The sequence below is a fragment of the Eschrichtius robustus genome, chromosome 10 (assembly GCF_028021215.1).
Source record: "Eschrichtius robustus isolate mEscRob2 chromosome 10, mEscRob2.pri, whole genome shotgun sequence".
Lineage (NCBI taxonomy): Eukaryota > Metazoa > Chordata > Mammalia > Artiodactyla > Eschrichtiidae > Eschrichtius > Eschrichtius robustus.
Window position 1 is genome coordinate 45,181,324 of NC_090833.1, and position 24,566 is coordinate 45,205,889.

The 24,566-nt window shown below is 39.6% G+C and overlaps 1 protein-coding gene across 1 annotated transcript in view; it reads left to right on the forward strand.

The window, feature by feature from the left end:
* Positions 1 to 1,357: 1,357 nt before the first annotated feature.
* Positions 1,358 to 24,566, forward strand: part of TRPM6 (transient receptor potential cation channel subfamily M member 6) — a 139,111-nt gene continuing 115,902 nt past the window's right edge. The window contains 4 exon segments of the mRNA XM_068553856.1: positions 1,358 to 1,615; positions 1,617 to 1,694; positions 20,624 to 20,703; positions 22,859 to 22,897. Of these exon segments, the coding sequence (XP_068409957.1) occupies positions 1,358 to 1,615; positions 1,617 to 1,694; positions 20,624 to 20,703; positions 22,859 to 22,897 (455 nt within the window).

Consider the following 24,566-nt stretch of genomic DNA (forward strand, 5'->3'; position numbering starts at 1 on the left):
CTTGATCTGAAAAGAATACATGACCATCCTAACATGTAAATTTACCAAAGAGTTAAAACTGGAAGTTGGTAATTACAGTGCACCAACACTCTTAAGAATCTTGAGTTCCAAACGTCTTCTTGGTGGGTCTGCAGATTTCTGAGAGCTCCCAGTCTCTAGTGCTGTGACAGACCTAACAAGGGAGATGTATGGAGAAACACCAATCAAGAGGTGCTTACTTGCCTTAGGGGGGCTTCTGAATCTGTTAACTGCTCACAGATCATTAACATTTTGAGGGAGCTGGGTCAAGGAGAATGAGATTAAATGCATTAATAGAAAAACAAACAACGACAAAATGTTAATACATATATGAGATGTTCAAGTTTTCTAACAAAGAAAAATTAAAACCACATTAAGAAATCAGGCTGAAAAAAGTGTCAGCAAATGTGAGCTCACTGGGCAGAAGTCCAGAATGGACTAAAAGGATAGGTGGTCCTAATTTGAAGTCAGTTAGGGATGAATGGCTAGCATTGTTAATTACAACACTTGTAATAAGTGAGCATCACCTCTGCCAGCATGCTGGGATTCACCCATAGTAACTGACCACAGCCTTAATCAAGACCGACTAGCCAGAGCAGCCCACCGAAAATAACAGAAATCACAAAGCTTTTGATCGTATTTTATGGATTTCAGTATAGCCTCTGAGGAAAGGGGATTTATTCGCTATCCTTCCCACTGTGTAGATAAACCCAGGCCCAGAGGGGTCACCTAACACCCAGTAACTCCCAGGTAGTAAACTGCTGGTTGTTAGGTTAAACCTCCTGTGTCCTCCCCGCACCACACTGACTCAACAATAACAGTACAATTAAATACGTCTGTGATGGTGATGAAAATCCCATTTGACCCTTCCTCTACTCTTTGATCCAGGTAAGGTCGGAATCACCTCCTTTCTACACGGGAGGTAACTGAGGCCAAAAGGTATTGTGACAAATCTGTAGGGCTGTAAAAGGCAGCGTGCGGAGGTGGAGCCCAGATCTGACTCCACAAGTCAGAAGCTCAGACAAGGCTTTGGCGGCGGGTCTGCAAGTCCAGGATGACAGCTCGCTCTGCGGAGGAGCGCTTACAGGTACGGTGGGCTGCCAGCCGGCGGGGCAGAGCGTCTTAGGCGGTTTACCAGATCTGAGCCCAGGGCCCTGGGTGCTTTAGGTGAGGCCAGCCACAAGATATCTAACTAGGATCTGGCATAGCTGGGATTTACGAAATACCTGCGCTCAAGTCCTGTGGTCTCCACACGGGTCTGATTAACATATCTGAGGGTTCGGCTACCGTAGGACACTTACTTAAGGGCACGCCCCACAGCCCGGTTGCCGGAGCTGGAATGGGGCCAGCGCGGAGGTGGTATCCGAGCGGAAACCTAACGGGGCGGGGGATTCTGCTTAGGGCGGTGGGGACACGTCCCGGGAGAGGAGGCAGCTCTGTGGTTCCGCTCCGGGTCGGTGGCGGAAGAGACCGGACGTGGCGTGAGTCGGCAGTGGGTAGGAGAGAAGGCTCGGTCCGGAGCGGAGGGCCACATCTGGGCGGCGGAGATCTAGGGGACGGGACGTCGGCGCGGCTCTCGGTGGCGGCGGGAGAAGTGCCCAGGCCGCTCTGGGCGCCTCTGCGCGTCCCCGCGCGCCGCGCCCCGGACTCCCGGAGCGATGAGAGTGCAGGTCAAGGTAAACGCCGGCGTCCCAACCACCTTCCCCCGCCTCCGCTCCACCCTCTACCTCCAGCCACCAGGACTCGCCGCCTTAAGTCCACGAAGCCTTAAGTCCCAAGCGCGATGGGAAGTTCTGGGGAGCTTGGGGAGTTAGGGAGAGGAGTGGAGGCCCTGGTCATGCCTTGGTCTCTTGTAAGGCTGCCAAACCTCAAACTGCCTGTCACTTAACCTATTTTTTGGACTGGCACACGTGGTGTGTGAATAAGTACCATTTATGGTGCACATTTTATTTCTTGCGTTTCGGCATGGTCTGGTTGTTGGTACTTTCTTTGGAGCCAGATCACCTGAATTAGCCTCCTTGCTCCACCACTAGCTACCATCTTGAGCAAGTTACTGAACCTCTGTGCTTTGGCTTCCTCATCTGGAAAATGGGATAATAGTTATAATTTAAACATTAAATGAGATGCTATATATGCAATGCACTTAGAATAATGCGTAACATATTTAGCAGATTGCAAAAGTTTGGTTGTTATTATTTCATCCAGGCAATAATCCAATGAGATCTGAGTATCACCACCCACCCAATCCCACCCCACCGGTTAACAGGAAAGGAAAATGAAGCTGAGGGAGAAGAACAGAGTTAGGATTGGAACCCAGGCAAGTGCTTTAAAACACTGAGAATATGGATATCATACACAGGATTTTGAGCATTTGTTCCTAGGGAGAGGGTGGTTCATTATTAACTACCAACGTGGGAACTGAGTTCTTCAGTTTCTTTTTCCCTGTGTACAAATTTTGGTGTTTGATTTTTCATTTGCTTTGGATTCTTCCATAACTGATAAAGCATTAGATACTCTGGCCTGACTGACACCTGGGTTTGGTGAGAACCTGGCTGTTTCTTAGGTATCCCTCACCACCACCACCACGGGGTCAGGGGGTTGAAAATCATTTGAGATGGAACCCAGCAGGAACCTACTTTTTGGGGCCAAAATTGGGGATTAGTACCCTCAGAAAGTATTAAACTTGCTTTAATAGACAAGGGTGTGAATAACATGTTGAGTTGATTGTACCCCAGAGGAGAGGGAAAGACCCAGGCAGAATATTGGCGATTTGCCACAAATTTTGGTCTTATCTTGCCCATTTACAATTCTCTATCATAGCTAAGTTTTTTTGGCAGGACTTCTATGACAAAACTCAAGCATTTGGTAAATATTGGACCTGAAATATGTCTTGCCTCTTTTTCTTTCGCCCTGGGTTTTTTATCATGGGTTTTCCGTATAGGCTGGAAAGCCCAACCATTTTCAGAATGATTCCCTTCACACTTCTGGTAGAATCATCCAGTATTGGAACCGAAAGTGGCCATCCTACCTGTAACTGTTATTTCTTTGTGTCACATCAGAAATCTACACAGCAACTATTTTCCTGTTTACAAAAAACAAAAAACAAAAAAACAAAACATGGTTAGGTAAGGTATTGTGATGTGGGTCTCAGTTGTGATTTTTCTCTTTTTTACTTCTTAGTTTGACTGAACTTGTATATACACATAGTTCAGAGACAAATAACTCCATAAGGTTCATTACTAAAAACAGCAGAACCTCTATCATTTTCTTCTTTTCAGAAAGAGCAGTCATGTTCATCTCTTTTAGCTGGCTGGTACTTCCCTGTGTCTCTAAATAATGCTTATATTGCTCCCTCTTGATTTTTCAGGTTTAGTCATCATGTACTGACTTTCCAGCGTGGAATATGAGTATTTAGCTTTCTTTTGAGTTCCTTCACCTGCCACTCACATGCATCCTTCCTGTTCCTTCCATCTATCTTCAGAATGTAGCTAACTCATAATTTTTATTTAGGTCAATATTTAGTTCAGTCAACATTACTATGCCTTCCTATCCACTATTAAGAACCGGATTATGTGCTACATGATTACTTTCCCTTCCTTACTGTTGTTTTCCCCTAGAGCTGTCTTTCTGTGTGTGTTTGCAGAATTTTCTATGGAGTTTTCACTAATTTAACCACAGGTTCTTTGCCAGTTGTCTAAATCTTCTCTCAAGATCTTCCAGTGCAACAGCTATTTCAGTCAATTTTATCTTGTTGAATACTGCTCTTTGACCTGCTTTGCCTGTCCAGAATGGTAGCCCTTGATGTTGGATACACAGCTGTTACTTCTCTTTTTACCATCATTTTGGAGATTCCCTTTGCCTCTCTCTTATGCTGGATCCTGTTTCTTGTATCCCATGTCTTCTTCTTTCTTGATTATTTCCCATTGTTTTGGTGGAGCACATTCTCCAGTAGGTCTCTGAGAAAGGGTACACGTAAGGTAAACTGAATCAACATATTCTTTTAAAAAAATTTTTTTAAATTTTATATTGGAGTATAGCCGATTAACAATGTTGTGATAGTTTCAGGTGCACAGCAAAGCGACTTAGCCATACATATACATGTATCCATTCTCCCCCAAACTCCGCTCCCATCCAGGCTGCCACATAACATTGAGCAGAGTTACCTGTGCTATATGTCATGAGAATGAATCAATGTATTCTTATGACATATTATCCTTCCAGACTTTTTTTCCTTAAAAAAGTTCCACTGACAATACAAAAATAAGTTCTTTTGGTAAATAATTAAAACACTACAAATAGAAATTCAAACAGAAAGTTCCCTTTCTATCCTTTGTCCTCATTGCCCTTCAATCCAGAGGTACTCAAACCGTTGGGTTTGTAGCATATTATTTAGGTATATTATTATATACGTATGTATTTATTGTTTTGATTTGTGCATTTGCTTTTACATAAAGGGAATTATATTGTTTATTGATATGCAACCTGATTCCTTTAAAAATAGTTCTTGGACATCTTTCCATGTCAATACATATTGATCCTTTCTTGGCTCATATGTTCAGATGAGCTGGATCAATCAAGATCAAGCATATAGCATTTTCTGAGCAATCACTCTTCTAGATTCACTCAGCCAACAAATATTTACTGAGTGTCAACTGTATGCTAAGTCCTGTTCCCAGGACCTGGGAATATACAGTTAACAAAACTTTTATTTTTGAGGTAAAGAGGGATAGTGAGATGGTTCTAGATGATGGAATTGAGCTCAGCTGCAGCTTTAGTTAGCTTGTTTTTCCTCTCCTGGAGTACAAACATCATTCAATCAAGTCTGTCTGTCTGTCTGTCTCTTCCTCTGTATAAAATCGTGACCATTACAAATTGAACTCCATAACTTGTATACCACCAGAGCAACAGAATCATATCCCTGAGATATAGAAATAGATTTTATGAATAAACAAATGTGATATATACATACAATGGAATATTATTCAGCCTTAAAAAGGAAGGAAATCCTGTTATATGCAACATCATGGATAAACCTTGAGGACATTATGCAAAGTGAAATGGCTGGTCATGAAAAGACAAATATTGAATGGTTCTATTTATATGAGGTGTCTAAAGTAGTTCAATGCACAGAAAGAAAAAGTAGAATGTTGGTTGCTAGAGCCTGAGCAGACATGGAAATGAGAAGTTGTTTAATGGGTATAAAGTTCCATTTTTGCAAGATGAAAAAGTTCTGGAGATTGATTGCACAAAAATATAAATATAGTTAGTAATACTAAAATGCACACTATAAAATGGCTAAGATAGTAAATTGTACATGATGTGTATTTTACCACAATTTAAAAAAAATAAGAAAATTTTGACACAAATTCCACAGTGGGCTATGTCCTATACTTTGAATTCATGATTGAACCTGCTTTCAGCTGGGTTCAGCTTTTGCCTGAAATCATGGTTTTTCCAGGGCTTGGGGAGTGGGTAACAATACACTGCCCTGGAAACTCTTCTGATGGACTTGGCACCAGAACCTTTAGCGTGTCCCCTTGTTGGGGACAGCCCAATGCTGCTTTTCCTTTTTCCACGAGTGTTGGCATTTCCATATCTCTGGGGAAAAGGTTCCTAAGTTGTTTATAGCACAGGTAAACTTTGAGACTATTTCAGAGTTACACAATTGGGAGCAGTGAGAAGTGGTCATTTTGTTTGCCTTAGAGGTTTCATTATTTCTCAGGCTTCGTAAGCACGTGCCTCTGCAAGAACCTCTTGGTCTGTTTTGATTGGAAAAGACGACTTTTACTCCATGGCACAGACAGGTGCCTTCCCTAGCCCTGGTTTTCCTGCATTTTCCCAGCTGGCATTTGCTTTCCCGACCTGGCCTGATGTGCAATGATCCTCTGCCATTTGCTGGCTCTGGATCTTGAAGCACTCCAAGATCGGATAAGGGTCAGATATCCCGGGATTGCAAATATGCTATGAGTTTTGATTGGAGAGATCAGCCTGGTGAATTGGGTTGTTCTTTATTCTTCCACCTCTCCCAACTATATGTGGGCATCATATAGAATTTCTTTCCAGGCAGACTCAAAGCCCAGTGGGGTGAATGACGATGAGCAACCAAAGTTCTCTCCTCACTTAGCCTATTGTGCACTCGGAGCTTCTTGTAAATAGTCATTTTTGACATGAGCAAACCACCTGGCCCAGGGGAAGAACCATTCCTGTTTATTAGGAACTTGTGCTTTCTGTAGCAGGGCTACTGGTAACCTTGGAGAAAACACACTCTTGGGAGTCTTTCCCTGTCCTGAGAGTTTAACATTCTCTTTATCTTCCTTGGGCTATGGGCCAGGAGGACCGCTCAGGTTGCCCACACAAACCAGAGAGATTTAAGTCCAGGAAAAATTTGCTTGTGATTAGAAGGTCATAGAGCCTGAAAATCATATGCCGTTTTGGAATGTCTAGCAAGTTCTTTCCTTTCTCACTAATTTCCCTCAGTTGCTGCCGAAAAAGGAACAGGATATGGTAATTGTAGACTCTCTAGAAATATCAGCAGGGAGGCCAGAAGAGTAATGAAAGAAACCAAGAGTCAGAAAAAGTAGTTTTACTGCTGATTGCGCACTCTCCTGGCCTCGGGCAAGTTAGGTTGGTTTCCTTATCTATAAAGCAAATGGCCACTATTTGCCGGCCACTTCTTTCTAAGGGCTCTGAATGTGCTTTGAGTTAGAGATTCCTTTGACAATCTGATAAAAGCAATAGATAATCGACTCAAAAACTCAAAGTAGCGTGGAAACCTGACCTGCTGGGCACTCAGGCTTACTGGTCAGTGTAAGCTCTGTCTAAAAATGGCTGCCCACCCTTGGCCTTAGCAGATTGTTGCAAAGTTGGAATGCAAGCCTAGTATTGCCAGATTCTGGTTATTTATTTATTTATTTATTTTTAAATTAAATTTTATTTTTTTTAACTTTCCTTGTTGAGGAAAATGCAGATGTATAGATTCTTTCTTGAATGTGAAACCCCTGGGTTTTTACATTTTACTAGTTGCTTCAAAGATTTTTGAAAACACTTTTATGGACTGAACAAAACACATTTGTGGCCTGCTTTCTGCCTGTGGGCAGAAGTATATCTGTATTTCGTTTTCTACTATGGTTAAACCCAAATTATTTATGGGTTTATTTTTGGGCTTTTCTCTCTTTCTTTCTGTCTGTGCCACTCCCCCCTTAAAATTTTTTTAGCGGGTTTATTGAGATATATTCACATATCATATAATTTACCCGCTTAAAGTATACAATTTCATGACTTTATTATCTTTACAGATTTGTGCATCCATCACCACAGTCAATTTTAGAACTTACTCATCATCCCTCACACTCCTTAACTCTTAATCCCTAATCCCTCCCTCTCCACTAGCCCTAGGCAACCACTGATGTACTTTCTGCCTCTATAGATTTGCCTATTCTGGGCATTTTATGTAAATAGACTCATACAATATGTATGCCTTTGTGACTGATTTCTTTCACTTAGCATAACATTTTCAAGTACTGGTATGTGTTATAGCATGTATCAGTACTTCATTCCTTTGTATTGCTGAATAATATTCCATTGTGTGGGTACCTCACATCTTATTTGTCCGTTCATCAGTTGATGGATATTTTTGTTGTTTTTGCTTCTTTGTCTGTACTGCTATGAACATTTGTGTACAGGTTTTTGTGTGGACATATGTTTTCATTTCTCTTGGGTAGACACCTAGAAATGGACTTGCTGGATCATATGGTAATTCTATGTTTAGCCTTTTGAGGGACCTCCAGACAGTTTTCCACAGCAGCTGCGCCATTTTACATTCCCACCAGCAATCTATGAGAGTTCCAATTTCTCCCCATCCTAGCCAATACTTTGTATTGTCTGAACTTTTGATTATAGCCATCCTAGTAGGTGTGAAGAGGTATCTCATTGTGGTTTAGATTTGCATCTAAATGATTAATGACTAATGATGTTGAGAATCTTTTCCTGTGTTCACTGGTCATTTGTATACCTTCTTTGGAGAAGAGTATATTCAGACCCTTTGTGTGGCACTTATTTTTGATCCAGCTCTTGAGATTTTCTTATGAGAAATGCCCATCTTCATATCCACACAAAAGTTGTTATACAGTTTCTAGGGATTCCTGACCCTCTTGATATCTCTCTATGGGTCTGAGGATACCCACAGAGGATGTGGTATAAAGTGGAGATTTTTCTGGGCACTTCATATGCTTGATCTCACTCATTATTATCTATTAAGGACCTCATGGGATTTGTATGAGGATCAGATGTTCAGGAATGTGATTTGTAAACTCTAAAACACTATTCAGCTTCAAGGATTAATACAGGTGCAAATTCTGGGGGTAAATGATGGTGAAATGAAGTTGTTAAGGGCATGAACTTGAATCTGACTGCCTATGTTTGAATCCTAGTGTTATTTTTATGAGCTATTGTGTTCTTGGAAAAATTACTCAACCTCTCTGACTCCGAGTCCTCATTTGTAAAACGGATAATAACTGCACCTACTTCCCACATGCTCTTGGGCAGAGTTAGTATAAACAATGTGCTTTGCGTTGGGCAGGTGGGTGCATAGAAAGTGCTGAATGAATTCTTAGGTTGCTACTGTGGACTAAATGTTTGTGCCCCCCCAAAGTTCATATGTTGAAGTTCCAATCTACAATGTGATGCTATTTGGAGGTGAAACCTTTGGGAGGTAATTAGGTCTTGAGAGAGGAGCCCTCATGAATGGGATTAGTGTCCTTATAAGAAGAAACACAAGAGAGATGAGTGCTCTCTGCTATGTGGAGATACAGTAGGAAGGTGGCCTTTGTAAACCAGGAAGAGTGTTCTCACCAGAGCTCAACCATGAGGGCACCCTGATCTTGGACTTCCAGCCTCTAGAACGTTGAGAAATAACTGTTTGCGGTGTAAGCCACCCAGCCAATGGTATTCTGTTACAGTAACCCAACTGCCTAAGCTACCCACTGTTTATATTATCTTATAGAACAGAACAGGTTATTAGCTTATAGTGGAGCAGGTTGGTCTTTGCATGTGAAAACAGCTTTCATCTTTCTGGAAAACATAGTTTTCCTCTACTGATCTTTTAAAGAGCCAAGAGTTTTTTTGTAAAATGAATCTGTAATCTTAGGAAAGAGAATTTTCCTCCCAGAAGGATTTAAGTCCAGAGGGTACTTTACAGATCCTTAGCCTGGATCAGTTAATCCTGTCTAACCTTTGTTACCACTGTTAGTGTCTGCTTTAAAGTGATTTAAAACAAACAAACAAAAAACAAACCCCCCAATCTTTGTCCTTATCTGGTCTAGAGAAACTCAGTTTCCAAGTAGGCAGTTTTGCTCTGTGATCAGGTCAAGTGAGTAGACATTGTTGGATTAAAACAAAGAGGGTCCAAAGTCTTAAGATTTAAACGCTTTATAGTATTAGCTAGAGTCTTTACGGCAGTCTTTTTTTTTTTTTTTTTTTTGGCTATACCGCACGGCTTGTAGGATCTTAGTTCCCCAACCAGGGATTGAACCCAGGCCCTCTCGGCAGTGAGAGCGTGGAGTCTTAACCACTGGACCGCCAGGGAATTCCCTAAGACAGCCTTAAGAAAGGCAAACTAGGAGGGAGTCAGTGAATTGACATAAGTCTTTACAGATTGGATCTTTGTTCTTGGATGAAATAAAGAGGCAAGCCTCTCCGGCTCATGTTTTGGTTTCTTGAGCTGCTTACAGATGCTACCTTTTTTTTTTTTTTGGCCACACTGCATGGCCTGTGGGATCTTAGTTCCCTCACCAGGGATCGAACCTACGTCTCCTGCATTGGAAGTGTGGAGTCTTAACCACTGGACCGCTAGGGAAGTCCCTTACAGCCACTGCCTTTGAAAGAGAAACCACATTCTGAGAAACAACTCTTTCAGTGGAGACATTTCAGATGGAAAGTGCATCTTGCTGGCTGGTGTTCGGGTTCAGCAAATACTGAGTGTGAAAAGCAGGGTGATAGATGAAGGAATAGGAGCCATTTACCCAGAGGAGGACCTCTGAGGCCCTTCTCTGTGGGGTCTCCTTGATGTCAGAGTCTTTCATTTCAGTTTAAATGAAGGGAAGAGCTCTGTAAGGTTCAGGCCAGGAGAGAGTTTCTGAGAATTATTGGAATCCCAGTATTTTGTCAGTTTTATTCTCTGACCCACAGATAATGATTCGTGTGTCTGTGTGTGGCATGTGGATTTTGTTAAAGAAAATTTTTTCATGACATTGTTAAAATAGCAAGGAAGACCAGTCAAGAAAAAATGACTGCAATGTGGGTTTTGCAGGAGGGAAGAGAGATCAGGCTCAACTCCAAATACGAGGAAAGTGGAGATTTATTGCCAAGGAGCAGGATGGGGTCAGTGGATGGAACAGGGTCAAGAGGAAACATCAAGGCTAGGGGGATTCTTGCTAAACCAACTCAACAGGATTCTTGCTGAAGGTGGGCCAGAGTAGAGTGATCAGATAGCAAGCATGGGAGATTTTTGCTAAATTAACTCAGCAGGATTCTTGATAAAAATGGACTAAATGGGCCAAGGACAGAGCCCAAGTTTGGGTCCTAGTTAGAAAGAGGACTCAAGTCAGAAAGAGCCTGACTCAAGTTTGGTCAAGGGAGAGAGTCTTCCTCAGTTTGCAGCTGGAGGTGACTAAGTTAGAACATTCTTCTTTATAATACAGTCAATCACAAAATAGGTGAGCATTTGAGCAACACATTCTTTAAAGAAAAAAGCTGCTTTTCTTTTGTTTAATCACTCTTTTAGAATTGCCTTTTTAGGTCATTTCATGGTCTCTTCCTTATGGATAGAGTATATTTCTTCTCATCTTAAAATAGCAGAAGAAATTAAATGCAGAAGAAATGTCTTAATAATCAAAACCCAGTGAAAATGAAAACCTGTTGTGTCGTTTGGCTTCTCAATGACTTAGAGAAAGGCATTGTGCAGTAGCTATGTTCCCTTTTCCTTCCTGAATTGCATCAAAAGTACAGTCAGTTTCTAAACAACAACACTGGAACTTTGAAAATCAAGTATAACAGCCAGAAACAGAAGTTGGGAAATTTTTTCCTAGCAAATGAGATTTCATATCTGCCAACAACTGTTACAGAATTCTTGGTACCCCACTGACAGACTTCTGATTCTCAACTTACTGGACTACCCTCATTCCATTAAAACATCTTTTTCCTCCTTGAATTTTAGGGGAATTGTTTGTTCTGGATGTGATTTTTTTTTTTTTTTCTGAGACAAAGAAAAAAAACCAACCTGATCTGTACCCTACCCTAAATCTCTCAGCTTAAATTAAGATAAAAATCTTTACGATTTCTATCTTTTAAATTAAGTTGAACATCTCAAAGATATTTTTTAAAAAATTAAGTTAAAAAATCCTAAAGATGAAGGTTAAAATCTTATATTAATATACAAGATTTAGGGGAGGGAATATTCTTAGTTGATAACCGGTAGAAAACTCTTGGAAAAGAATTTATCAAAATTGCATCCTGTGGAAACAAGTGTGTGATATCCTCAAAGATGATCCTTGATTTAATATATTTAGGGAAACAATGGATAGTTTATCTGTTCTGGAGAGTCATAATACTTCCATGTGCTTGTATGAGCAGAAAACATTTTCTTCTTTCTTATCTGTTGTACTGGTGGCTTTTATACCATTTGCAAAATTCCCTATTAAGAAAAAGTTACTGGGGCCTGGCTTACATGTTCCATGAATGATAGAGTACAGGCTTAGAGTAAAAGAACTAAGAGTGGCAGTTTAACAATTATAACATTATAGCAAATCTGTTTTGTTTGTTTTTTGCTATGTAGCAATTAGGCACACAGTTGTAAAATGTTTACCTAAAGTAATTATAATTAATTTTTTTTAATGGAAGTGGAGTACCTAAGTGTAGCTAAAGGAATGCTCATGAAAATTTACAGCTGCACAACTGGACGGCTGGAAATTATTTTAACAACCCCCGGGGTGAATTAGCCAGGAAGAACAGTATTTCTCCAGTTTGCTGATAGAGATTTCTTACAGACTAGAGAAGAAAACACACTTACCTTGCTCTTGCTCCCCGCTTCCTTTCCTTTCTCTATACCTTGCCCTGACTGCCCGTTAATCTCCAATTACATTTACTCTTATTTTTTACTGTAAATTCCTATTCCCTCTGTTTAGTTGTCTGCAGACCCTCATAACCTGGGGCACACATTTTTTGGTTAGTATATGAGGGACATTCCTGGAAAATTGTGTGGCAGTTTCTCCATAGGGTGATCAGTGGGATACTATTGGTGTTCCCCGTCTATCTTTTAAGTTTGGTGGATCCTCTACGGAGAGAGCATTTCATATGCTTTGTGGTTCATAGAATACATACTGTACTGTACTGATGTTGTACTGTAGAGAGCTGGTAATAGAAAGGGGCACTGTGACTGCACGTGTATCTCCTGCCTTCCTTTCTCTCTGGTTAAGATGAGCAAAGGAGAATGCTGAGATTTGCAGCCATCAGAGCTAAATGGTCTATGACTTTCTATAGAACATTGATTATAGGGTCTGGGGCAAAATTACCAAGAAGGGAAAGTTTGCCACTCCACTCCTTGCGTCTGTCAGAAGAGGAAGCATTTTCTTCAAGGCTGAGCCTTCCTCCTTGGCTATTCATACCATTTTTTTCCCCTGCTCCCCACCCCCAAAGTCTCAAGTCATCTTTACTCTCTCTTGCATCTTCACTCTCCTTTATCTACATACAAGGTTCAAACTTTCTTAACATAAGATAAACTTTCTTTCAACTTTGCCTATTGAACATAGTGTAAAAGAATGCTGGTGCTGGTATTTGATAGAAACTGCTCCTCCTCTGTAGAGGTGATAATCACTGTATTTATCTCACAGTTGTGAATATTACTTTAGCTAGCGTGTAAAGCATTTAGCCCAGCCCTTGGCATATATGAAAGTCTACGTTAACATTGGCTTTTGCTTTACTTTGTTGATCTAGTGGCTGTTTTTATTTCTTTCTCCCAAGGATATCTTACGCTAGCTTTCTTCTCTGTTTTACAAACTATTTCCTGACTCTCTCTCAATCTATTTGTTTGTCATGGACAAAAATTGTCCTCCTTACTTTGTTTTCAGTATTAAACACTTCTCAGTTTTTCTTTGAAACTACCTATTTTTGTAATAATGCAAACATTTTTATTAAAGAGAAAAACTTTCTCCCTTCTTATCTTCAGGTATCATGTTACCATCCTGATTAGTAACTCTCTGTTTTTATTCCCTGAACTCTTCTACACGCTATGCTTAGATGCTCCCAGAGGTTCCTGGCTCTTTTACCTTCTCTGTTCTCTGCTCCCCAGTGACTTTGTGGCTTTTGCCATACCTTAACATCGTTGTCCTCTGAATCCTCCCCTAGGCCTAAATCTCTGCATTTCTAACCACCACCGAATTTCATCAACCACCTTTCAAAACCTTTGTCATCTTTCAAGGACTTTCCTAAGTTTTGTGTCCTCCATGAAGACTCCCCAAATACTGGCAGACAGAAGGGATTTCTACTTTCAAGGAGTCCCACAGCTTGCTCTTGTGCCATACTTGGTATCTATTAGTAAACATAGTTTCTTCTCTTTTGGTGTTGGTCTTTGGGACACAATTTTATTTATTTATTTTTATTACAATCATATGATATGCCCATCAAAGTATTTTGAATGAATGAATGAATGAATGAAGCTATTATTCTTGGCGGTATCAATTTTTTTTTTTTTTTTAAGTAGAGGGAAGGATTATTTATTTATTTATTTATTTATTTTTGGCTGTGTTGGGTCTTCGTTTCGTGCGAAGGCTTTCTCTAGTTGCGGCAAGCAGGGGCCACTCTTCATCGCGGTGCGCGGGCCTTTCACTATCGCGGCCTCTCTTGTTGCGGGGCACAGACTCCAGACGCGCAGGCTCAGTAGTTGTGGCTCACGGGCCTAGTTGCTCCGCGGCATGTGGGATCTTCCCAGACCAGGGCTCGAACCCGTGTCCCCTGCATTGGCAGGCAGATTCTCAACCACTGCGCCACGAGGGAAGCCCGATATCAATATTTTAAAGGAAGAATGGGTAAACTGATAGAATATATGCTGCCTATGGGTTCTGGAGGGCTGATAACCACACTTATCATGCTTCAATGACATCTTTGGGAGGAGGGATGTGGTAGGCACTAAAGTCAGCTGTTAAATTAAAAATGAATGCAGTCAAAATTATCCTTCAAAAGTCCCTTACATTGCTTAGAAAGAGAAGTACGTGAAGATTTGGTCTCTAATTGCTTTTTCTCTATGTTGGAACTTTCTTCAGTTGAGCACCAGATTAAATAGGGGATGTTGAAATACTACAGTGCAATCACTGAGATGAGATAGGCAGACTTAAGACATGCATGTGGGACCTGAGACCAACCAGGAAACAGTAGGTCCTGTCTCTCACTCACACTCAACCCTAGTGCCTATGAGGTCACTTTGGGGCAGTGGTCTTTCATGTGTGGTATCCCCGGGGACTCCTTGGGATCTTTGAGACCCTTTCAAAGGTCCTCAAAATCAAAATTATTACTTTTGAAAAAATATTTATTTATTTATTTATTTTTGGCTGTGCTGGGTCTTAGTTGCGGCACGCAGGATCTTCGTTGCAGCATGCAGACTTCTTAGTTGCGTCACGCAGACTCAGTTGCAGCACATGGACTCTTAGTTGCGGCATGCATGCGGGATCTAGTTCCCCAACCAGGGATCAAACCCAGGCCCCCTGCATTGGGAGTGCGGAGACTTACCCACTGGACCACCAGGGAAGTCCCCAAATTATTATTATTGGGTTTTTTTGGCTGCATTGGGTCCTCGTTGCTGTGCGTGGGCTTTCTCTAGTTGCGGGGACTACTCTTCGTTGCCGTGCGAGGGCTTCTCATTGCGGTGGCTTCTCTTGTTGAGGAGCACAGCCTCTAGGAACGTGGGCTCAGTAGTTGTGGCTCGCGGGCTCTAGAGCGCAGGCTCATAGCTGTGGCTCACGGGCTTAGTTGCTCCGCGGCATGTGGGATCTTCCTGGACCAGGGATCGAACCTGTGTCCCCTGCACTGGCAGGTGGATTCTTAACAACTGTGCCACCAGGGAAGTCCCCCAAAATTATTTTTATAATGGTACATTATTTCCCTGTTTTGCTCATTCTATCATGAGCATACAGTGGAGTTTTCCTGAGGTTACATGACAAATCCATAATATCTAAAAAGGCTATTAAAATACTATTTCCTTTTTCCAACTCCATGTCTATGTGAGGCCAATTCTTTTTATATACTTCAACCAAAAACACTTTGTAACAGATTGAATGCAGAAGCAGATATGAGAATCCAGCTGTCTTAAGCCAGACAAAAATACAATGCTCTTCTCATAAACCTTTTAAAAATATTTTTCATGAAAAATATGTTATTTATTTTAACATGTAATAGGTTTACCATAATTATTTTAAAATTATCTAATGGGTAAATACTTTAAAAAGTCCCAGTTCTAATTTTGAATACGTAAATATTGGTAGCTATACTCTATAAGTGAAAGCTTTCTGGAGGTCCTTGGTAAATTTAATGACTGTGAAGGAGTCCTAAACCCCAAAAGTTTGAGAACTGCTGCTCTTGGGCATACTATACTCCTGAATGTGGAATGGCATTGATATTGCCCATACTTCAACCTTTTATATCTTCTTCTCACCTTTCTTCTTCTAGTCCTCTTTCATTCTTTTTTATTTTCCACTTTTTAAAAATTGAAGTATAGTTAGTTTACAATGCTGTATTAGTTTCAAGTGTGCAGCAAAGTGATTCAGCCATATATATATATATATATATATATATACACACACACACATATACATATATGCATGTATTCTTTTTCAGATTCTTTTCCATTATAGATTATTACAAGATATTGAGTACAGTTCCCTGTGCTATATAGTAGGTCCTTGTTATTTACCTATTTTATATATAGTAGTGTGTGTCTGTTAATCCCAAACTCCTAATTTATCCCTCCCCACCTCTCCCCATCCCCCCGCTATCCCCTTTGGTAACCGTAAGTTTGTTTTCTATGCCTGTTAGTCTATTTATATTTTGTAAAAAAATTCATTTGTATCTTTTTTAGATTCTCCATGTAAGTGATATCATATAATTTTTGTCTTTGTCTGACTGACTTCACTCAATATGATAAGCCCTCTCTCAGTCTTTTAGCAAAGATTTTGAATTTGTCCAAGTTAAATATGTGGTATGTGTCTGCATGGAATTTCAAGAAGCATTGTTCTTTCTGCCGTGTTACACTTAGAAAATGAAACAAGTAGTCTTCATTGTATAAATAAACCTTACTGTGGATGACATAAATGAAATTGCCTTTAACCTGTAATTCCTAATAAAGGCTTTATTGTCTCAGAGGATGGTGGGTTTTCTAAAAGTCAGTTATTTGAGTATAGCTCCACTAATAGTGAAGCTTCACTCCAAGAAATTGTTTTTTAGACTATGTAGTTCACTTGGATGTAGTCCTAGTAAAGTTTTGGATAATTTAACAAGATATTTGTAGCATAAATGAAGACCATCTGTGTACTTGGATAACATATTTGTGGATATTTTGCTGGGTGGAAATTGGAAATTGAGTATATCTAACTTGGAAACCTTAATAGATTAGAGTGGTTATACAACAAATAGGCCCAGCATTCAGTTAAACTCTGTATTTCACTTTCCACGGGCAGTTGTAAAGAACACCCATAAGGGAAACCTCCCATTTCCTTTTCCCTTCTTATCAAAATGATTTCACATGATCTGAAATTATAAACATCTTGTTTGCAAGTTTAATTCCCTAGGATACTGAATAAGGCTGAAGCATGTGTGACAAACAGAGGAAAGGATGTCTTCTCATTGCCATTTGAAATTGTGATTTTGGACGAACATAAAGAGGGCTTCCACCAATCTGGGGAGTTAAGGGATGGGGTATGACATTTTAGTTTGAACTTTCATGATATGCTCTACTAAGTAGGTCACTGTTGAGTTCTTCTAATTCCCCATTAGGCTCTGTGGAGAATTCATAAATGTTTTACTCATGTACTCATGAGTTTATATAATCTAAACAGTCATTCTGAAGTTCTAAATGCTTTTGCTCAACAAGGCAGTATATGAACATTTCATATAAATTTCTCACCTAAACAGAAGAAGTGGCATTTTAGGGAATTGTGAGTTATTTAGTTGACATTCTATTAAAGATGTTACAAGAGAAAAAAAAAAGAAAAAAGAAAAAAGAAATCATTACCAGCAAATAGTGCTTACCTCTAACTACCCAAAGAGAAGGAAACATGTAAGGTTATTTTGTGTTCTTTATGAAGTACTCCTAAATGCTGCCTTCTGGAAAGATTATTTACTGGAAAACCAGTGAGGTCAACTTGTGGCAGTGTTGGCGAGCCAGATCCTTGGGTTTGGGTTATTTTAGGTTTGGATGCCCTTTGCCTGAGACTCTTAATCTTGGATCAAGTGAGTCCCCCAAGGTATCCCTCAGATTGTGGACAAGACCCTGTAGGAGACCCTGAGCTGAGTCTTTGAAGTATACAGGCTGGCTTTGCACTGATGAGTTTCCCCAGCCAACAGATCGTGCGCTGTGGAAATCCATCTGCCTGGCACTCAGTTTGAAGAGGTCCTTGCTCCAAGGGAGGGACTGTATAGAGAAAATAAAAAATGTCAGTCTGGAGTCTGAAAATATTTTCTCTATTTGATCCATCCTGGTGCTTCCCTGCATGCTATAGATTCCATGATAAATAAACTAATGCTTATCTTGAAGTAGATTACAATAATGTTAAGAAAAAAACAACAGAATAGGTGCAGTTAAGCATTGTGAGTGCTGCGATGTATATAAGATAGAGTGGGGGCTATAAAAAGGAAGTAGTTTCACCTGGAAAAGTATTTTTTAAATGTTAGTTTTTTTTTTAAGTATGAAAAGGTTTTAAAAAAGAAAATAAATTACTTGTTACCTGTGTGCCCTTCAACCCCCAATCACACAGTCCCCTGTTAAAAAAAAATCCATGCACATTTAGAAGGGTTTTTTTTTTTTTTTTTTTAAATCAAGGAATGCCTGTAAGACTATTCCTTCTCAGAGATTCCCCTGAGAAAGACTCTGTTATCTGGAAACCCTAAAAAGCCCCAGTGTAGAAATACTTTCAGTGACATCAGGAATTAATTCATGTATAGCTACCATTAGAGGATTAGTCTTTGGACATTTCTTTGCTATTCCCCAGTCCTGGGCTTGTATGTAAAATCTGATTATATTTTAGGGTAAGGCAAACTGTTTGTGCCAACACAGCCTGAGACCAACACTATTTCCCTTCTTTATCCTCTGCCTTTCCCTTCCCCAAATAACAACCACATTTAAAACACAACTCTCCTGCCCCAGTATATAAAAAACACCCAGTCTGTAAAGACTGTCATGATAGTTGCAGAAATGACATATTCTCTGCCGTCAACGACAGTGTGCTGCTCCAAGTGGCAAACACATGTTGAGTATTTGGCCTTAATAGATTTGGGCTATTGAATCAGAGCTAACAAACATATGGTTCCTAATAGTTCTCTGTTGAACTGAACACGGGGGGACCTCTTCCATATGTGCTGAAGAGTATATTGCAAAGGCTACCATTATGAGGTAGAGGGAAAAAGTAAAGTTCTAAATTGAGAATTGTTTGAAACACTTGCAAATTAAGCCTGCTTTTCTTTTCCTGTAGTTTTGAGATAAGATATGGGAGTTGCAGGAGGAAAGTTTCCATGTTCTTGTTATGGCACAGGTTTCCTGTTTACACCCTTGGAGAGAAAATTGTATACATGGATTCTTGAAGTTCTATTTTAAGTGTGTTCATTTTGTTGCTCATTCAACAATCATTGGGTTGGGCCCTGGGGCAACAGAAATGACTGGCATGGGGCCTGTAGGAGCTGGAGTCTAGTGGGGGAAAATGGACCCATAAAAGTCATTTGTTTGTAATATGAGAGGTTCTAGGAGGGAGATTTGGAGGTCAGGAAGTATTTTTCTATGAAAAAAATACATCAAAGTTAAGTTCCCATGCTACCAACCAAAAAGCTAATTTTTACCTTTGATATTACCAATAATAATAACTAAGCTTTACTGAGCCCGAGTAAGTCCCAGGGAGAAATCTAAGCCTTAATTCCTTTCAGTAGCCCAATGAGGTATTACTGTTATTATTATCTCCTTTTTAATAGATGGGAAAACAGGCCTGAAGAAAGTAATTTGCCCACATAGTTCTACTAGACTCAGCTGTCTAGCCTTTTAAAAGAAGGGAGTGGTTGAGCATAGCTTGCTTAATTTGTATACATGGGCTCCTAAATTAGGGACCCTTTTTGGAGCTGTTTTTTAAAAATTAATTAATTAATTATGGCTGCACCGGGTCTTAGTTGCGGCATGCGGACTCAGTTGTGGCATGCGGACTCTCAGTTGCAGCACGCATGCAGGATCTGGTTCCCTAACCAGGGATTGAACCTGGGCCCCCTGCATTGCGAGTGTGGAGTCTTACCCACTGGACCACCGTGGAAGTCCCTGGAGCCATTTTTAATAGGTAAATGTTACACATGAAGTTTAATGATATCAATTTGTTATCCGTTTCCTTCTTTTTATTCTAAGTTCCTTCAGAGTAAGAACTTTGTCTTATTTGCCATAGAATTCCCAGCATGCCATATGGAGGCCTATTTTAAAATATTTGTAGAATGAATTCAGATATTTTGAAATTCAGCCAATGGTAAGCCATGCTTATACAATGTGTATCAAATTGTCACCCTAAATAAAGAGGTAAACTGAGGCAAGCTTGGATGATCAGAAATTGAGTTTATTCAGGAATAGCAGAGGAATTGCAATTTGGGAAATGCATGCTGTAGCAAGCTACAGGCGAGTCTGTTGAGGGTTTGGGGCAGGAAGTGCAAAGAGGGGGACGTCCAGCCAGTGTCTAAGCAGTAAATTCATTGTCTTGAGGATGGAGAGAGATTCTTGGCATATGGTTATTGGTCAGGAAATAAGTCTCGTCTTCTGTGAGTCAGGCATTTATGGGAAATCAGTTTCTCAGTTAAGTTCCCTTCTGAGGGCACACGTGTGATATTCTCCATTCCATATCCTCCAGATTAGTTTTAGTTTACAGAATCTTGCTGAGGTTACATCTCTCCTCTGACACTCTTCCCAGCTTCCTGTCAAATCTTAGCCAAAGTGGGATTTTATAAGTGAGAATTCTGAAGTTTGAGAGCTTAATATTCACTCTGTAGGGTTATGGTACAAGATTTAAAAGTGACTTTTGGCAGAATTAAGAGAATGCTTCCTCTATATCTTTACTTCCTTGGTAGAGTTTTGTGCATTTAGGGATCTTTCACTTAAAATGAAATTGTGGACCAATTAACTTTGTGAATATTTTTGTGTTCACATTGGCTTATTTGTGTCTATGTTGTCTGTAATAGAAGCCAATAAATGCTTAGGGGTTTGGGGCTGGTCTTGGCATTTTAATTAGGGTCTATTATATTTAAGTATATCTTGCCTACCTGGACTACTGTGGTTATACTGTGTTCTCATTTAATGAGACTATGAAAATAATGACATTTTTCTATTCAGTCCCAGAAATCCTGGATTGAAGGAGTGTTCGACAAGAGAGAATGTAACAAAATCATACCCAGCTCAAAAGACCCTCACAGGTACAATTTTTAATTACATTTTTCTTTTTAAAGCAACAGTACTTGGAGGACTGTTTACTGAAATTTAGAGATATGACTTGTTTACCCTGATGGAGCCACTGTTAATATTGTGGTAGATTTCACTCTGCTGTTTTATCTTTGATGCTCCTGTTCCTCTTCCTGGGAGGATAGATACCAGGGAAATATCTAGTGCTACATCCATTCCACCGGGTTTGGATAAAAAATTTACAACTTTTGAGTACTGAATATTCAAAATAGTGTGACTTCCTTATCCCCAAGTGTCTGTGAATATAGTAACTGGGATATTTCAGGACTCCATGCTCAGATTATGCAAACAGTTAATTTTTTCCTCCTGCAGGCTTTTTGCTTGAACAGATAATGGGCAGCAGAATGGAATGATTTGAGTTTGATTATTCTGAGTTCTTGACAACCCTTTGGAAGTTCCACTTGCAGAACAAAGTTCAAAACAGCAGCCAGTGAAAGATAGAGGAAGAGAGGTCTATGGAAAATTCCCCAGGGTAATCGGGTCCATGAAATTAAGATTGGGTAGCATTGCCCTGGGGGAAAAGAATTAAAAGGAAAGGAAAATAGGAGAGCAGTATTTTAATTAGGGGGACCACTCTATTTTTAGATTCTGCTGAGCATTTGGCCTTACATTCATTTGAAGTTTAGAAATCACAGCTGTATGCTCATGAAAGGTAGCATGGTGAGGCCACTGAAATTCTAGTTCTTTGGGAATGATGACTAAAATAGTGTTCTTTGCCTTTGTTAAATATTTACTAGTCCCACCCTCTTTGAGTTACCTGTGGCTTGTAAGCCCCGTGATTGGAAATCCTCATTTTACCTGCTTATAAAATGTTTACAGAATAAAAAGGCAGGGTAACCTTGTTTTTTCCCTTCATCTTTTATGAGATTTTGTAATATGATAGTGGCTGCAGTAGAAGGCACATTGAGCTCAGGTGGCTTCCACTGCTCTGTAAATGGAAAATCATCTTCACAGTCACCTTGAGCCTCATGAAAAGTGGTAAACCTATAGGTCATTAGCCCACAGACTCAAGAAGAGTATCAGTGATCATAATTCCATGAATGGTCAAAGATATACTACTTTTTATGGGAAAAAAGCAGTCTCTCTTATTTGGTAATTGTAAAAAATGGATGGATGACTATGGCTATTCCTTCCATGCCAGCCTTTTTCTTAGATCCTAGTAAGATTTTCAAAACTGTGGCTTTCTTGCAGTTTTCTTCCTTACGGTGCACAGCAAAAGAGTGGTAGTTCACTATTTTAAATTAAGATAAAGGTTTGTCTTTTACTGATTCTTTTTGTAGCTCCTAATAAGAAACAAATCTGATAGACTTGATTACAACGTCTTTTTCTTTCTCATTTGGAACTTGCTGAAGTGAAGCTTCTGAGAAAAAAGATTTCTAAAAGGCTGGGGACAGGAAGAAGTGAAAGGCCTGAATATTCATCTCTGAATAATTTAGAATGATTGATTCTGTGAACACTACCTTTTCTTCCATTATTTTATCTAGATTTCTCTTCTAGTTAAAACTTCTTCACACTTAAAATATGATCATTGATGATCATAATGCTAACTCCCAAATCCAGAAGGCTTTTTTGAATCATAAAAAATATATTAATAAAGATAATTATTATAATCATACCAACTGTTCCTCAGTTTGATAGTGTTTTAGGGTTTTAAAATTGTATATGTATGTTTTCTTACTTAATTCTCAAGAATTCTGTGTTATCTTCATAGTGTAATAATAATAGCCACCATTATTATACATCCTGCAATGTACCAGATACTATAAGACACTTTACATATATTATCACCCTTAATCCTTTTAATAACTGTATGGGTCAGATATTATTTTCAGATGTGAAAACTGGGGCTTAGAGAAATTGTTAAATCATTGAGATTTAAATCCAGGTATTTTGGTTCCAAACTCAGTATTCTGTTAATTAGATCATAGTTGCTGCAGTGTAATTATATATGGTAAATGACATATGGGAATATTTGGGAGGTGATGTATGAGTACTCAGTAAACCCTGATTTCCAGGTTATGGAAGATTAACAGATATTTACTGTATAAGCATTAAATATGTTTTCAAATATATTAATAAACTAACAGTGGTTTTATTTCTTTAATTTAGATGTACTGCAGGATGCCAGGTTTGTCAGAATTTAATCAGGTAAGACAGATAAACCGTTCTATGTTTATATATTTCTCTGAAGTTGCATCTATATTTTGCATTAATTAACAATCCTTCCTTTTGATGTGCATCTAACATTTCACATGAGGATTTTTCTTAATCTCCTTCAGTATTAAGATTATTTTTTAAATTAAATTTAATTTATTTCCTATACAGCAGGTTCTTATTAGTTATCTCTTTTATACATATTAGTGAATACATGTCAATCCCAATCTCCCAATTCATCCCACCACCACCACCCCCCCCCCCCCCACTTTCCCCCCTTGGTGTCCATACGTTTGTTCTCTACATCTGTGTCTCTCTTTCTGCCCTGCAAACCGGTTCATCTGCACCATTTCTCTAGGTTTCACATATATGCGTTAATATATGATATTTGTTTTTCTCTTTCTGACTTATTTCACTCTGTATGACAGACTCTAGATCCATCCACGTCTCTACAAATGACCCAATTTCATTCCTTTTTATGGCTGAGTAATATTCCATTGTATATATGTACCACATCTTCTTTTTTTTTTTTTTAATTTTATTTATTTATTTATTTATTTTTGGCTGTGTTGGGTCTTCGTTTCTGTGTGAGGGCTTTCTCTAGTTGCGGACAGCAGGGGCCACTCTTCATCGCGGTGCACGGGCCTCTCACTATCGCAGCCTCTCTTGTTGCGGAGCATGGGCTCCAGATGCGCAGACTCAGTAGCTGTGGCTCATGGGCCCAGTCGCTCCGCGGCATGTGGGATCTTCCCAGACCAGGGCTCGAACCCGTGTCCCCTGCACTGGCAGGCAGATTCTCAACCACTGCGCCACCAGGGGAGCCCCACATCTTCTTTATCCATTCATCTGTCGACTGGCATTCAGGTTGCTTCCATGACCTGGCTATTGTAAAAAGAGCTGCAATGAACATTGGGGTGCATGTGTCTTTTTAAATTATGGTTTTCTCTGGGTATTTGCCCAGTAGTGGGATTGCTGGGTCATATGGTAATTCTATTTTTAGTTTTTTAAGGAACCTCCATACTGTTCTCCATAGTGGCTGTATCAATTTACATTCCCACCAACAGTGCAAGAGGGTTCCCTTTTCTCCACACCCTCTCCAGCATTTGTTGTTTCTAGATTTTCTGGTGATGCCCATTCTAACTGGTGTGAGGTGATACCTCATTATAGTTTAGATTTGCATTTCTCTAATAATTAGTGATGTTGAGCAGCTTTTCATGTGCTTCTTGGCCATCTGTATGTCTTCTTTGGAGGAACGTCTATTTAGGTTTTCTGCCCATTTTTTGATTGGGTTGTTTGTTTTTTTAATATTGAGCTGCATGAGCTGTTTATATATTTTGGAGATTAATCCTTTGTCCATTGGTTCATTTGCAAATATTTTCTCCCATTCTGAGGGTTGTCTTTTCATCTTGTTTGTAGTTTCTTTTGCTTTGCAAAAGCTTTTACGTTTCATTAGGTCCCATTTGTTTATTTTTGTTTTTATTTCCATTACTCTAGGAGGTGGATCAAAAAAGATCTTGCTGTGATTTATGTCAAAGAGTGTTCTTCCTGTGTTTTCCTCTAAGAGTTTTATACTGTCCAGTCTTACATTTCAGTCTCTAATCCATTTTGAGTTTATTTTTGTGTATGGTGTTAGGGAGTGTTCTAATTTCATTCTTTTACATGT